This window comes from Candoia aspera, chromosome 14 (genome assembly GCF_035149785.1).
Source record: "Candoia aspera isolate rCanAsp1 chromosome 14, rCanAsp1.hap2, whole genome shotgun sequence".
In the NCBI taxonomy this organism is placed as follows: Eukaryota; Metazoa; Chordata; class Lepidosauria; order Squamata; family Boidae; genus Candoia; species Candoia aspera.
The window spans coordinates 18,830,826-18,845,622 of record NC_086166.1 but is presented as its reverse complement, the minus strand read 5'-3'; the positions used below and the strand labels follow the sequence as shown (position 1 = coordinate 18,845,622).

Below are 14,797 nucleotides of genomic sequence, written 5' to 3'. Positions count from 1 at the left end.
CTCTGCTCTTGAGGGATAGAAATGGATCCTTCTGGGAAACCTGGGCCTGGGCCCTACGGGGGCAGAGGGCGCTCTTTGGCACCCAAAGCTTCTGTCAAGGGTTGGTCGCATTTAGGGTTTAGGCTTGCAATCCTAACTATGTCCTGGGGCTACCTCTTGGTGGCGCATGTCAGGACAGTAACAGAACATTCCACAGTTTGACCTGTAAGTTGGAAAGACTCCTTCAAAATGTGTAGTGTAAAAAGTCTAGATTTTTCTATGCTAATGGCAGCAGGTCCTAAAATATTTCAGAGATGTGTTTTATTTATTTATTTATACTGGCCACCCAACTCCAGTGGTATTCCCCAAAGAGCAATCACTTCCATGCATGCTTCCCCATTTCTTTTCTCACCCCCATTTTTATTAACTGGAGAGCCAGTTAACTGAGGGCCCAAGAGACAAATCCACCATACCAGCCATCCACTCCGGCTTTCTGCAGCTCTGAAATTCCAAAGGACAGGGATCCCATAAAATCATTTCTGCTGGTCAGATCCCAGTCCCAGATCTCCACGGATAGTCGCCTGCCCTTGTCAGACTCTTTCAACTGGCTGGGAAAAACAAGGAGGGGGAGGGAGAGAACAGATTTTAAGAGATATATTTTGGAGTGAGGGCTGCCTTCTGCAAGCTTCCATGCATTTCACCCATCATTGGGAAGTGGTGCTCTTCAAGAGCAGCGTGTGCCCATAATGCTGAATTTCCAGATCCTGGCCTTTTCAAATAAAAAAATGTTTAAAAGTGTCAGCTTCTGACCCACAATATTATATCTTTTTCTGAGCTACACCAACTGGAGGAGGAGAGGGGAAACGTTTCTTCATCCCCACTTCCAGTGCTCATTTACGAAAATGCAGTAAATTTTCCTCTGCATTAATTCTAGGGAAGTTACAGGTGGCTAAAGTCATGGCTTGAGAGCATCTGATGCTGTGAACTATAAGAAATTAAGTAGGGCTGGATGTGAGATCGAGACCCCTGAAAATCCCAGAAAGCTAGGGAACAACAAACAGAGAGAAGTTGGAGATGAAACGATGCAGGGAAATGTTCTATCTTGCTTTACTTCCAAGCAGGGCAGTAGATTTGTCCCAATAGTCACCCTGACAGCTTGAAGCTCAGTGGGAGGCGCGCGTACCATGACTCCCTTCCTTGCCAGCACTATGCCTCTTTGCAGAATGCCAGAGTTGGCACAGAGAGGAATTTGAGAATGGGTCCCTCCCATGCTATGCTGCAGCAGGCCCCACACTGAGGAAGAAATCTAAAACGGCAGCCCGGGCCCTGACCGCGTCTCGACGGCTACAGTGGCGGTGGCATCTCCAGCAGCACTTTTTGTGCTGAAATTTTTCCTGAGCTGGAGTTTTCCCCTTGCCCCCTGTGAGGACGCACTGTGAGGACGTGCTGGGGGAGGCGAGACCTGGATGACGCAGCGGTGAACCCCAGCCCACCAGACGGGCCCTGCGCAGCGCAACGTGGTGGGAGTCGAACCCCAGCGAATTCTGGGGTGAAGATCAGCCCCAGTACTGGAGTGAGCCCTGGAGGGACCCCAGCATAGTAGATTGGCCCCAGCATGAAGACGTGGTCCGATTCAACCCTCAGCATGGCAGGCAGGCCCCGTGCATCGTGAGAGTGAGCCCTGGCGAATTCTGGGGTGGAAGATCAACCCCAATGCAGGGACGAGCCCCTGGGGAATCCCGGCGCAATAGACAGGCCTGGCATAGCAGGGAAGTGAGTTCCGGAGGTGGTGGTAGATCGACGGACCAGTGTTGGAGACGAGGGGAGTCCGTCTGGCCAGGTGTCCCCTGGGGGCGCTGCTTAGGATCCTTTGGACAGCTGATTTTATGGAGGGACTTCTTGAGATCTCTAGTCCTCCATATCAGCAACAACGCTGTGGGGAGGCGGGATTGTTGGAGGCCTTTGACTCTTAGACTGGATGGAAATTTTTGGAGTAGCTGGACGCTATAGGACGTGAGACCTGAATTACGGCTTGGCTTGGCTATCCCCTCCCAATCCTCCTAATTTTTTCAAAAGTTAGATCCAGGATTAATAGGGTCCCTCCAATGTGAATGCTGAATCCCCCCACATGTGAGAGACGAGGGGGAGTCCAGGTGTGAATGTGGTGTGTTAGAGCACTCACCCCCTGAGTGAGAGACAGGGGGTGGGGGGTAGCAGATGTGATGCCCCCTGTTGTCCAGTGAGAGAGGCGCAGGAGGCATAGTGAGTCTATGGGTGGTGGTTGGGCCTACCAGCACCGAGAGCTAGAGTTGGTGCACTGGGGGCCCACCATCCCCTTGAGGTTGTTGGTATGTGTGCATGGTTGTGTGAAAGGATGGAGGGATTCCTACTTCAAACCAGGAACTTTAGAGGTCCAGGACTGGAGGCAACTGGACTGGAAGATCCTGGGGGAGGTAGGGCGGGACATTTTATCGAGGTGGTGATGGGCAGGGGATGTTATGACGGAGGGTGACTCATCATAGAGGAAGATGCCCCAGGTGTTTGTTACCTGTAGTGTGTTCCGACCCTCCATGCTTAAACCTAGGCCCTGGACAGCAGTCCTGTGGGGGCCCTGGCCTCCGGCTGCTGCTTCTTAATGCCAGGTCAGTTAACAACAAGGCCCCCTCATATGCGACCTGATCACAGAGGAGGGGGCAGACCTGGCATGTATTACTGAAACCTGGCTGGGCCCTGAAGGAGGAGTGGCTTTGTCAGAGATGTGCCTGGTTGGGTTTTGGGTGTGGCACCAGCTGAGATGCCAGGGCAGGGGAGGAGGGGTGGCAGTCTTCATCAGAGAGTCTCTGGTGGCCTTCAGGGGCCCTGCTCCACAAGTAACTGGTTATGAGACCCTGTTCTTCAAGTTGGGTGCCCAAGAACAGTTGGGAGTGCTGCTACTGTACCAGCCTCCCTGCTGCGTAGCAACCTCCCTGCCTGAGGGTGTCTTGGTGTTGGTGGTGGAGTTCCCCAGACTTATGGTTCTGGGGGACTTCAATCTTCTGTCCCTGGGGCGGGCCTTGGAGGCAGCCCAGGAGTTCATGGCCACCATGGCGGCCATGGGCCTGTCTCAGATTATTCGGGACCCAACTCAAAGCAGTGGCCTCACACCAGACTTAGTTTTCTTGTCAGTGATGTCAGACAGCAATGTGACCTGAGGGGAGAGTTACATCTTTCCCCTTTGTCATAGTAAGATCACACCCTGGTGGCCCTGAGTTTCTCCTATGCCGCCCCCCTCCACAGGGAAGCACTCCCAGCGACTAATGGACCCAGTGAGGTTTCAGAGGGAGCTGGGGGTTATACCCGAGGACTTGCTGCATGGTCCAGTGGAGGCCCTGGCTGCCGCCTGGAATAGGGAGGCGGCTGGGGCCTTGGACAGGATCATGCCTGTGCGGCCTCTCTTGTCCCACTGAACCCAACACTCCACGTGGTTGACGGAGGAGCTGAGGGTTCTGAAGAGGATTAAGAGATGCCTGGAGCGCTGCTGGAGAAAGACGAAGACTGACCGGACACAAGCTAGAACCGCGATTAAGGCGTACCTTGTGGCGGTAAGAGCAGCAAAACATCAGTATTTCTCCGCTCTTATTGCATCCGCAGAATGCTGCCCAGCAGCCCTGTTTAGGATCACCCGATCCTTGTTGGGGAAAGGGGGTCCGGAAAATCATCTACAGGGACGTGCGGAGGAATTTTTGGAGCATCTGCAGGATAAAATCACTCGGATTCGCTCTAAGTTGGACTCCAAGTGTGAAGCAGGGTCTGTGGAGATGCCTGGGGAATGTACTTACCCAGTTATCTGTGAATAGTTTGATCCTGTTGGACCTGAGGAAGTGGACAGGATCCTCCAGACTGTAAATGCCACCACCTGTCAATTAGATCCATGCCCCTCCTGGCTGGTGAAGGCAGCTTGGGAGGTGATGTGTGGTTGGGCCCAGTTGATGGTAAATACATCCTTGTGGGAGGGGGAGTTTCCGGTGGCCTTTAAAGAGGCACTGGTGCACCCCCTCCTCAAGAAGCCATCACTGGACCCTACTATACTGGATAATTTTCATCCAGTCTCCCACCTCCCCTTTATGGGGAAGGTGATTGAGAAGGTGGTGGCATTGCAGCTCCAGAGGGTCCTGGAGGAAGCGGATTATCTAGACCCGTTTCAGTCAAGTTTCAGGCCAGGATGTGGAATGGAAACAGCATTGGTCACACTTATGGATGATCTCTGGCGGGAGCGGGATGGTGGCAGTGCATCCATCCTAGCTCTCCGTGATCTCTCAGCGGCCTTCGATACCATCAACCATGGTATCCTTTTGGGTCAGCTCAGGGAGTTGGGGGTGGGCAGCATAGTTTTACGCTGGTTCATGTCCTTTCTCCAGGGCCGGTCCCAGTCGGTGTTAGTAGGGGAGGAGAGGTTGGGCCCATGGCCCCTCCTCTGTGGGGTGCCGCAGAGTTCAGTACTCTCTCCCCTCCTATTTAACATCTACATGAAATCACTGGGTGAAATCATCTGTCCCCATGGGGTGAGGTATCATCAGTATGCTGATGATACTCAGTTATACATCTCCATCCTGGGGGAAGTAAGTGATGCTGTGACTGCCCTCTCCAGGTGCCTGGGGGCTGTGGGGGTCTGGATGGGGAACAACAGGCTTCAGCTGAACCCTGGTAAGATGGAGTGGCTGTGGGTTAACAGCCTCTCAGTTCCTAGGAAGTTGCCATCTTTAGTTCTGGATGGGGTTGCACTGCCCCAGACAGACTCAGTGCATAACTTGGGGGTTCTCTTGGACTCACGACTCCTGCTCGAAGAGCAGGTGGCAGTTGTGGCCAGAAGGGCCTTTGCACAACTTCGTGTTGTGCGCTAGTTATGTCCCTTCCTGGAGCGAGAGGCCCTTTGAACAGTCACTCACGCCCTAGTCATCTCCCATAGACTACTGCAACACACTCTACATGAGGCTACCCTTGAAGAGTATCCGGAAGCTTCAGTTGGTTCAAAATGCGGCCACACGAACAGTGATGAGCGCTCCAAGATCAGCACATGTAACACCCTTACTGCTTGAGCTGCATTGGGTTCCAGTTTGCTTCTGGGTCCAATTCAAGGTGTTGGTTATCACCTTTAAAGCCCTACATGGCATGGGTCCAGGTTGCCTATGGGACCGTCGCACCCCCATTACGTCAGCCCGTCCCACCCAATCGTGCAGAGAGGGCATGTTGTGGACCCCGTCTGTAAGAGAATTCCATCCGGCGGGGTCCAGGAGGCAGGCCTTCTCTGCAACAGCTCCTGCCTTTGGAACATCCTTCCCCCAGAAGTGAGGTTAGCCCCCTCCCTCCTGGACTTCAGAAAACATCTGAAGACCTGTTTTTTTCACCTTGCCTGGAATAGGGAGGGGAAGAGCCATTCTTGGGGCTGGTTGATTCCCTTGTTCTGCGGGGACCAGTTTTATGCCCTTACGGTTTGAATTAGATCCGCCATGGCTTGGATTTTATTGCATTTTATGCTGACTGATTAATGGTGGTATTTATGATTTTAATGAAATTTTAATTGTTTTTATTGTGAACTGCCCAGGGTCCCCCAGGTGGGGGAGATGGGCAGTCATAAAAATTTGATAAATAAAATAAAATAAAATAAAATAAAATAAAATAAAATAAAATAAAATAAAATAAAATAAAATAAAATAAAATAAAATAAAATAAAATAAAATAAAATAAAATAAAATAAAATAAAATAAAATAAAATAAAATAAAATAAATAAAAAGATTGCCCAAGAAATAAAGGCAGGGAGCAGAACTTATCTGAAGCTGCCTCCCTATGAGGAAAGCCGAGGTTCCATCTAGATTACTATTGTCTATGCCATGGAGTCAGAACTGTCAAAGATCTGCAACCGGGGGAAGTCTCTTCCCTCACCTGGCACCTGAATGTGTGATTTTCTGCACGGGTTCTGTCTGAGCTATACAGCAGTCTCCTTCTGGCTTCCCGCACAGTCAGGGATCTGGGACAACGGATGAGACGAGATGTTCACCCATCAATATCCTCCCCTTTCTTGGCCTCCTGTTTTGAGAGGGAGGTGCCCAGAAATCGCCCCGCCCCCAACATTCAAGTGCTGTATCTAGCAATACTCACAATCTGAAGGTCTCGTTCCACTCAGGGTTCAAAGAACATTTGATAGTTTTAGTCTTCTGTTTGCTCTCATTTTTGGGGTCAGGTATAAGTTTGAGTTTCACATATGGGTCTGACAAGCCATTGGGATCCATAGGAACAAGATTTTTAGCATCTCGGACTGAAATGGAAAGGAAAAAAAAGACCCTCAGTGATGAAAAATGCCACAATATCCACCCTCTCGTGTATTTACAGGTAGGAAAACCCAATGGGCTCAGTTCGTGGTGACACGTCCTGCCTCAGCTGAAGCCCATTTAAGTCCTCTGGGACTATCCCGCATGAAATACAATGTGGCTTATTTGCAGAAGGAATGAATACCCCCTGGCTGGAGAGCCACTGCTTGCTGTGCTGTGTTTGTATGCATTCAGTGCCATGACATTCCACTCTCCAATTATCCTTCACTCCATGTGCCCACCTATCTTTATATATCCCTTTCTTTTCAGTATTTATTTTTAACTCAGATTCTTTTAAAATGGAATTGTCTTTTGCTGCTGTTCTGAGCCACTGAGGGGACCCTGGTCCAATAAAAAATCAATACACAAGGACAGAATAAAGGATCTTCCTACTGGTGTTTCTGACTTAAGGCCACATGATATATGCAGCAAATAGAAATAGTGACAGGGAAGGAAAATCTAACTCTGCTTCCCAACTTGGTCAGACAGTGTTCTCAAAAGACACAACACTCCCATTGAAAAACAGCTGAACTGAAGCTGCTCAGCCACCCCTAACTCATAACAAAATGTAAATTAATAACATCCCCACAATTAATAAACATATCAGTTTTGGGCCACTGAGGCAGGATTGAGTCCAGCCACTTCCTGGATGAACAATCAAGGGCACTGAGTGCATCTGCAGTAAGGAACAACCATCATCCATAGATGTTGGGAAGAGGGAAAACGGCTGCCATTTGATCCAAAGCCATTAGGCTCTCAAAATATCAATACAAGTGAGGAACTTGCAATGTTGAAGCAAGTTTGCTATAATTAAAATATGATGGGGAGAGGGACTAAAAACACCTTAGAATAAAAGAGTTTGGCCATCAAAAAATTCTTCTTATCCAAGAAATCTCTAGCAAAGAGTCTCTGGTCTATTTCGGTTAACAAATGAACAATTATCTATTTCGTGTATACTAAGTCATTTTGCTTCAGCAAAGGATTGTTACCTTGTCGTGGTGCTGGAGCTTGAGCACCTCAATGATGCCATGAGCTAAACCGTGAAGGGACAACCAAGATGGGAAGGTCATGACAGAGAGGTCAGACTAAATGCGATCCCTGGGGAAGGTAATGGCAACCCACCCCAGTATTCTTGCCATGAAAACTAAATGGATCAGTACAACCAGAGATATGTCGGTATACCATCGGAAGATGAGACCCCCAGGTCGGAAGATGGTCAAAATGCTACTGGGGAGGAACAGAGGATGAGCTCAACTAGCCCCAGACGTGATGACGCAACTCGCTTAAACCCGAAAGGACGACTAGCGGCCGATGGTGCTGGTGGTGAACGGCGAATCCGACGTTCTAAGGATCTACACACCATTGGAACCTGGAATGTAAGATCTATGAGCCAGGGCAAATTGGATGTGGTTATTGGTGAGATGTCAAGATTCAAGATAGACATTTTGGGCATCAGTGAACTGAAATGGACTGGAATGGGCCACTTCACATCAAATGACCACCAGATCTACTACTGTGGACAAGAGGACCACAGAAGAAATGGAGTAGCCTTCATAATTAATAGTAAAGTGGCTAAAGCAGTGCTTGGATACAATCCAAACAATGATAGAATGATCTCAATTCGAATTCAGGGCAAGCCATCTAACATCACAGTGATCCAAATATACGCCCCAACCACAAATGCTGAAGAAGCTGAAGTAGAACAGTTCTATGAGGATCTGCAGCACCTACTGGACAACACGCCTAAAAGAGATGTTATTTTCATCACAGGAGACTGGAATTGCTAAGGTGGGCAGTCAAATGACACCTGGAATTACAGGTAAGCATGGCCTGGGAGAACAAAACGAAGCAGGATATAGGCTGATAGAATTTTGCCAAGAGAATTCACTCTGCATAACAAATACTCTCTTCCAACAACCTAAGAGATGGCTTTATACATGGACTTCACCAGATGGACAACACCGAAATCAGATTGACTACATCCTTTGCAGCCAAAGGTGGCGGACATCTATACAGTCGGTAAAAACAAGCCCTGGAGCTGACTGTAGTTCAGATCACGAACTTCTTATTGCACAATTTAGGATCAGACTAAAGAGATTAGGGAAGACCCACAGATCAGCTAGATATGAGCTCACTAATATTCCTAAGGAATATGCAGTGGAGGTGAAGAATAGATTTAAGGGACTGGACTTAGTAGATAGGGTCCCGGAAGAACTATGGACAGAAGTTCGCAACATTGTTCAGGAGGCAGCCACAAAATACATCCCAAAGAAAGAGAAAACCAAGAAGGCAAAGTGGCTGTCTGCTGAGACACTAGAAGTAGCCCAAGAAAGAAGGAAAGCAAAAGGCAACAGTGATAGGGGGAGATATGCCCAATTAAATGCAAAATTCCAGAGGTTAGCCAGAAGAGATAAGGAATTATTTTTAAACAAGCAATGTGCGGAAGTGGAGGAAGACAATGGAATAGGAAGGACAAGAGACCTCTTCCAGAAAATTAGAAACATTGGAGGTACATTCCAGGCAAAAATGGGTATGATCAAAAACAAAGATGGCAAGGACCTAACAGAAGAAGAAGAGATCAAGAAAAGGTGGCAAGAATATACGGAAGACCTGTATAGCAAGGATAACAATATCGGGGATAGCTTTGACGGTGTGGTCAGTGAGCTAGAGCCAGACATCCTGAAGAGTGAGGTTGAATGGGCCTTAAGAAGCATTGCTAATAACAAGGCAGCAGGAGATGATGGCATCCCAGCTGAAGTGTTCAAAATCTTCCAAGATGATGCTGTCAAGGTAATGCATGCTATATGCCAGCAAATTTGGAAAGCACAAGAATGGCCATCAGATTGGAAAAAATCAACTTATATCCCCATACCAAAAAAGGGAAACATTAAAGAATGTTCAAACTATCGAACAGTGGCACTCATTTCACATCCCAGTAAGGTAATGCTCAAGATCCTGCAAGGTAGACTTCAGCAATTCATGGAGCGAGAATTGCCAGATGTACAAGCTGGGTTTAGAAAAGGCAGAGGAACTAGGGACCAAATTGCCAATATCCACTGGATGATGGAAAAAGCCAGGGAGTTTCAGAAAAACATCTATTTCTGTTTTATTGACTATTCTAAAGCCTTTGACTGTGTGGACCATAACAAATTGTGGCAAGTTCTTAGCGGTATGGGGATACCAAGTCATCTTGTATGCCCCCTGAAGAATCTGTATAACGACCAAGTAGCAACAGTAAGAACAGACCACGGAACAACAGACTGTTTTAAGATTGGGAAAGGAGTATGGCAGGGTTGTATACTCTCACCCTACCTATTCAACTTGTATGCAGAACACATCATGCAACATGCTGGGCTTGAGGAATCCAAGGCTGGGGTTAAAATCGCTGGAAGAAACATTAACAATCTCAGATATGCAGATGATACCACTTTGATGGCTGAAAGCAAAGAGGAACTGAGGAGCTTTTTGATGAAGGTGAAAGAAGGAAGTGCAATAGCTGGCTTGCAGCTAAACCTCAAAAAAACCAAGATTATGGCAACCAGGTTGATTGATAACTGGCAAATAGAGGGAGAAAATGTAGAGGCAGTGAAAGACTTTGTATTTCTAGGTGCGAAGATTACTGCAGATGCTGACTGCAGTCAGGAAATCAGAAGATGCTTTATCCTTGGGAGAAGAGCAATGACCAATCTCGATAAAATAGTTAAGAGCAGAGACATCACACTGACAACAAAGGTCCGCATAGTTAAAGCAATGGTGTTCCCCGTAGTAACATATGGCTGCAAGAGCTGGACCATAAGGAAGGCTGAGAGAAGGAAGATCGATGCTTTGGAACTGTGGTGTTGGAGGAAAATTCTGAGAGTGCCTTGGACTGCAAGAAGATCAAACCAGTCCATCCTCCAGGAAATAAAGCCAGACTGCTCACTTGAGGGAATGATATTAAAGGCAAAACTGAAATACTTTGGCCACATAATGAGAAGACAGGACACCCTGGAGAAGATGCTGATGCTAGGGAGAGTGGAAGGCAAAAGGAAGAGGGGCTGACCAAGGGCAAGGTGGATGGATGATATTCTAGAGGTGATGGACTCATCCCTGGGGGAGCTGGGGGTGTTGACGACCGACAGGAAGCTCTGGCATGGGCTGGTCCATGAAGTCACGAAGAGTCAGAAGCAAGTGAACGAATAAACAACAACAACAAGTCATTTTGATCTATTTATGCCGAACACTACAAAATGAAAGATTTTAGAAGGAGCCCAGAGGAAATGGGAAAAACGAATACTGCACCCTGGAACAATATTGCCTGAACTTGAAAGAACAGTCCACAGATGGATGGATACCACTTTACTTTTCAGTATCAACAGCTGGCAGCAAAATGTGTATATTTAAAACATACTACATTGCAGTGAAATTTGTATACCCAAATATGCTAATTGAAAGATCAGCCCTTTAATTACTTTTAACGCGTACAGGCAATCACTGGAGATTAGGAAAAAAAGTGAAAGGGGAAGTCCAGATCAAATCTATTCAAAATATTTTGGTGTTACTGAAGCCACAACACCCAAAGAGGTGATGGGATCTCCTTTGCTGGAAGTCTATAAGCAGTAGCTAGACAGCCATCTATTAGGGATGCTTTCATCTGGATCCCTGCCTTGATCAGGAGGTTGGATGGCCTCAAAGATCCCCTCCAATTCCATGATTAATAAAAGCCCAACCAGAATGCACAGCACAGATTGGGAGAGAAATAAGCAAATTCAAGAAGTCAACAGAATAGTTAAACGGAGAAATGGCAGGGAAACTATTACAGGAGAAGAAGCCTCCCTTCAGAAAATGAAAATATTGCCTGAGTGAGAGCAAAGAAGATCAATTTGTATAATAGAAGGCAATAACAGCTGTAAAAAGGATTATAGACATATTTATTTATTTTTCAAATTTATATAGCCACCTATCTCACAAATGAGCAACTCTGGGTGGCATACAAAGAGCTAAAAACAATCAATAAATACATTAAAATATTTAAAAACCAACTAAAACAAAGAACAAAAGACTAAGTGATGTTAAAAATAGCCACCTCACTAGTATACAACTCATAACGTAGTCCTTGACTTATAACCACAATACGGACTGGGAAATTTGTCATTAAGTGGTGCAGTCGTTAAGTGAGGCATCACATGACTGCATCTGATTTTATGACTTTTTGCTGCAGTCATTAAGTGAATCACCACAGTCATTAAGTGAGACATCACGTGACTATGACTTGCAACCTTCCCTGCTGGCTTCCCCATTGACTTAGCTTGTTGGAAGCCAGCTGGGAAGGTCACAAATGGTGATCATGTGACTGCAGGATGCTGCAAATGTCGTAAGTGCAAGGACCGTTCGTAAGTCACTTTGTCCAGCATTGTCATAACTTCGAGCACTTGCTAAATGAATGGTTATAAGTCGAGGACTACCAGTAAATAAATTTTAAAAGACACAGGAAATTGGAAATAATTTAGCCAATCCCTGGACAACAAAGACTTGAAGAAAATTTGAAAGTGGATGATAGCACCAGCTGAACTCAGTCTGTGCACCAGTCTTCTCTGAAGATGAAGGGCAGCCAGCTATTAATTTCTTGACATTCTCAAGAATGTGTTTTAGGAACTCAGAAAATCTTTATAACAACAATGGAGTTTGCATCCTTACTGACAAATGGAAACCAAACACCTAATAGTAATGCTAAGTAGGTTCCATGGGAAGAGAAGTCAATGGGAGAACAAGCTCAAAATGGGTGAGATGCACCAAAATCACAATTCCAAACAATTCCAGAGGGGTGGGGAGGAAGCCAGCAGAACAAACCAACTGGACACATATAGAAAGCGGAAAGAGGGCCAGGGCACAAAGAACAGATTACACGCAGTTCAGCGGAGCTGGGTCCAGAAAGCAAAAGCTAAGGAGGAGGTCTGATTGGCCAGAGATCCTAAGAATAATAAAAGGCTTCTTTAGACATGTTCAAAATAAAAAGAGTGGCGAAGACTGCAAAATGATGACAGACAACAAAGAAAAGGCAAAGTCATCGAAACTGTATTTTGCTTTAGTCTTTTTGTTGTTGTTTATTAAAACATTTAAAGGAATAGAACAACAGCTACATAAAATAAAAGGAAGAAAGAGGCAAAGTGGATAAAAATAAGCCACCAGTCAATTGGGCCTCCACTTCAGCCTTCTGAAGCATTGTGGGAGTGGTGCGTGTGGCCTGGAGAAGAAGGCTGCAGGCGACCAGCTGGGGGTGGCAGAGCCTGCGGCGCACAGGGCAGCAAGGTCGTCTGGGGCTCTGCACTGGGGGGGCTGGCCACGGCACAGGGCTCGAGGTGGCACTCCTTGGTGGCAGTGGCGGCGCTGGCAGCGCAGGGGCTGAGGGGGAGGCCCAGGGCTGGTGGAGACCACTGAAGGCCACTGAAGGGCCTCCGCTTTGGCCCCAGCACTGCCAGCGCTGCCAAGGAGCGCCAAAAGGGCAGAGGCGGAGGAGATAGGCGGGGGGGCAGTTGAAGCACCCCTGTGGTCGTAAGTGTGGGCAGGCTGCCAAGCACCTGAATTTTGATCACATGACTGCGGGGGGGCTGCAATGGCCATAACTTCAGGGATTAGGCATAGGTATCATTCGTTCAGTGCCACCGTACCTTTGAACGGTTGCTGAACAAACGGTCGTTAAGCAAGGACTACCTGTAGTATAGAAATGAATCTTAACACTAGAACCATTTTCTATTTTAACCATCTATTTTCTATAAGCTCCTTGTTTATTCGTTTAGTCGCTTCCGACTCTTCGTGACTTCATGGACCAGCCCACGCCAGAGCTTCCTGTCGGTCGTCAACACCCCCAGCTCCCCCAGGGACGAGTCCGTCACCTCCAGAATATCATCCATCCACCTTGCCCTTGGTCGGCCCCTCTTCCTTTTGCCCTCCACTCTCCCCAGCATCAGCATCTTCTCCAGGGTGTCCTGTCTTCTCATTATGAAGCTCCTTATCTACGACATATTCTTTAAAGTCCAATTTCACTGTATTTTCATACCTTTCTATTCTGTAGCTCCAACAGATTTGTGTACTGCTGATGTCTGTATTTCTGTTGGCTTAATCCCCGTCTATCTCTAGTGTCCCTCTGTTTAGAGCTATACTTACAGTGACCACAGGTCCTTTATTATAGAGGACGGCCCTTTATTTCAGAAAGCTGTCCTTTAGACTTATTTAATTTAATTATTTATTTCCTTGGTTTTGCTCTTGAACTTTCCTTTGTAAAGCAAAGTTATAAACAATTGTTTTTATCCTTATGAACCTCTTTCAGATTTGCCCCCTTTCAGATTTGTCCTTTATTTTTTCCAAGAAAACATGGCCACTGTAGCTACACTCCTTTTTCTAGGGAGCTCGATCTGTCGTTTATCTTTTTTAGTTCCTGCTTTCTATTCTGCTCTCTCCAAGGCTTAACCTTTTCTTCCTCTCTTCGCCTGCTCCTTGACTCTCTTCCTCTTCCTCTGGACCTCGGCTCCATCTGAGGGAAACCGCTGGAAGAACGTTTCCCTCACACAGCTCCAAGGGAAGGAAAAAACGCCTCTCCCCCCACCCCACCCCGGTTTTCGCAGCTGCTGCCTCCTTTCCGGCAGCCTCTCCTCATCGGGGCATCCATCTTTTAGAGCGACACTTCACTTTGAAGAGCTTCGGCTCTGTTCATTCAGCCCTTCCTCGCCAGGCCGGTGGCGCCAGAACTCCAGGCGGCCATCTTGCCTTCCCTCCTGCCCGCCGCCTGCCCTGCACGGCTGTCTGATTGGCCGCTGGGTTGTCCGGACAACAGGGGCAGGCCGAGAAGGGAGGGGCAGCAGGAGCCCAGGGGCTTTCCACCTGCCTTCCCCAAAGGGTTTCTTTACAAGGTTGCATCCGCTTTGGTTCCCTGTACGTATTTCAAATTCTGTCGTGGGCCTTAAAATCCTTCCTTCTTCCTTAAGATTGCTTTTTATCCTTCCAGCCATCTGTAAACATACCAACTGGGGTAGATTTCGGCCTTCACCAGGTAATGCTTGCTGCGTCGTTACGGAGTCTGGGTGCATCCGCAGAAGTAATTGCACTTTTCCTGCAATAATTATCTCCAGAATAGAAAGCATTTGAGGGTGAGGCTAAAGGCGAGAAATGAGACTTTTGTAGAATGCCATGTTTTCATCAAGCTCTGTCTTATGATACGTTCTTTCAAGTTTTTGTCTTCTGCTCTACCCTAATACCATAAAAGATCTGAGAAACCCATTAACTAGGCCAACACCTTCTAACCTTGACATTCTGCTGTTTATCCATTCAATTATCCATGACAAACAACTTGCCTGGTAATATAATTCAAAATTCAGAAGAGGAAGTGCACCTCTCTCTCTTGAATCTTGTAACATTGTTTTATTTTACGCTTGGGTGGTGGTGGTGGTGGTTGATGTTTGCTCCAAATAAATGTATTAACTGTTGTTTGCCAATTTTG

The 14,797-nt window shown here is 47.1% G+C and overlaps 1 protein-coding gene across 1 annotated transcript in view; it reads right to left on the bottom strand.

Moving 5' to 3' along the window:
* The window catches only part of PRKCB (protein kinase C beta), a 198,289-nt gene that overhangs the window by 90,894 nt on the left and 92,598 nt on the right, over positions 1-14,797 (bottom strand). Inside the window, exons 6-7 of the mRNA XM_063315016.1 lie at positions 6,116-6,272; positions 453-587 (exon numbers count right to left, since the gene is read on the bottom strand). Of these exons, the coding sequence (XP_063171086.1) occupies positions 453-587; positions 6,116-6,272 (292 nt within the window). The remainder of the gene's footprint in view (positions 1-452; positions 588-6,115; positions 6,273-14,797) is intronic.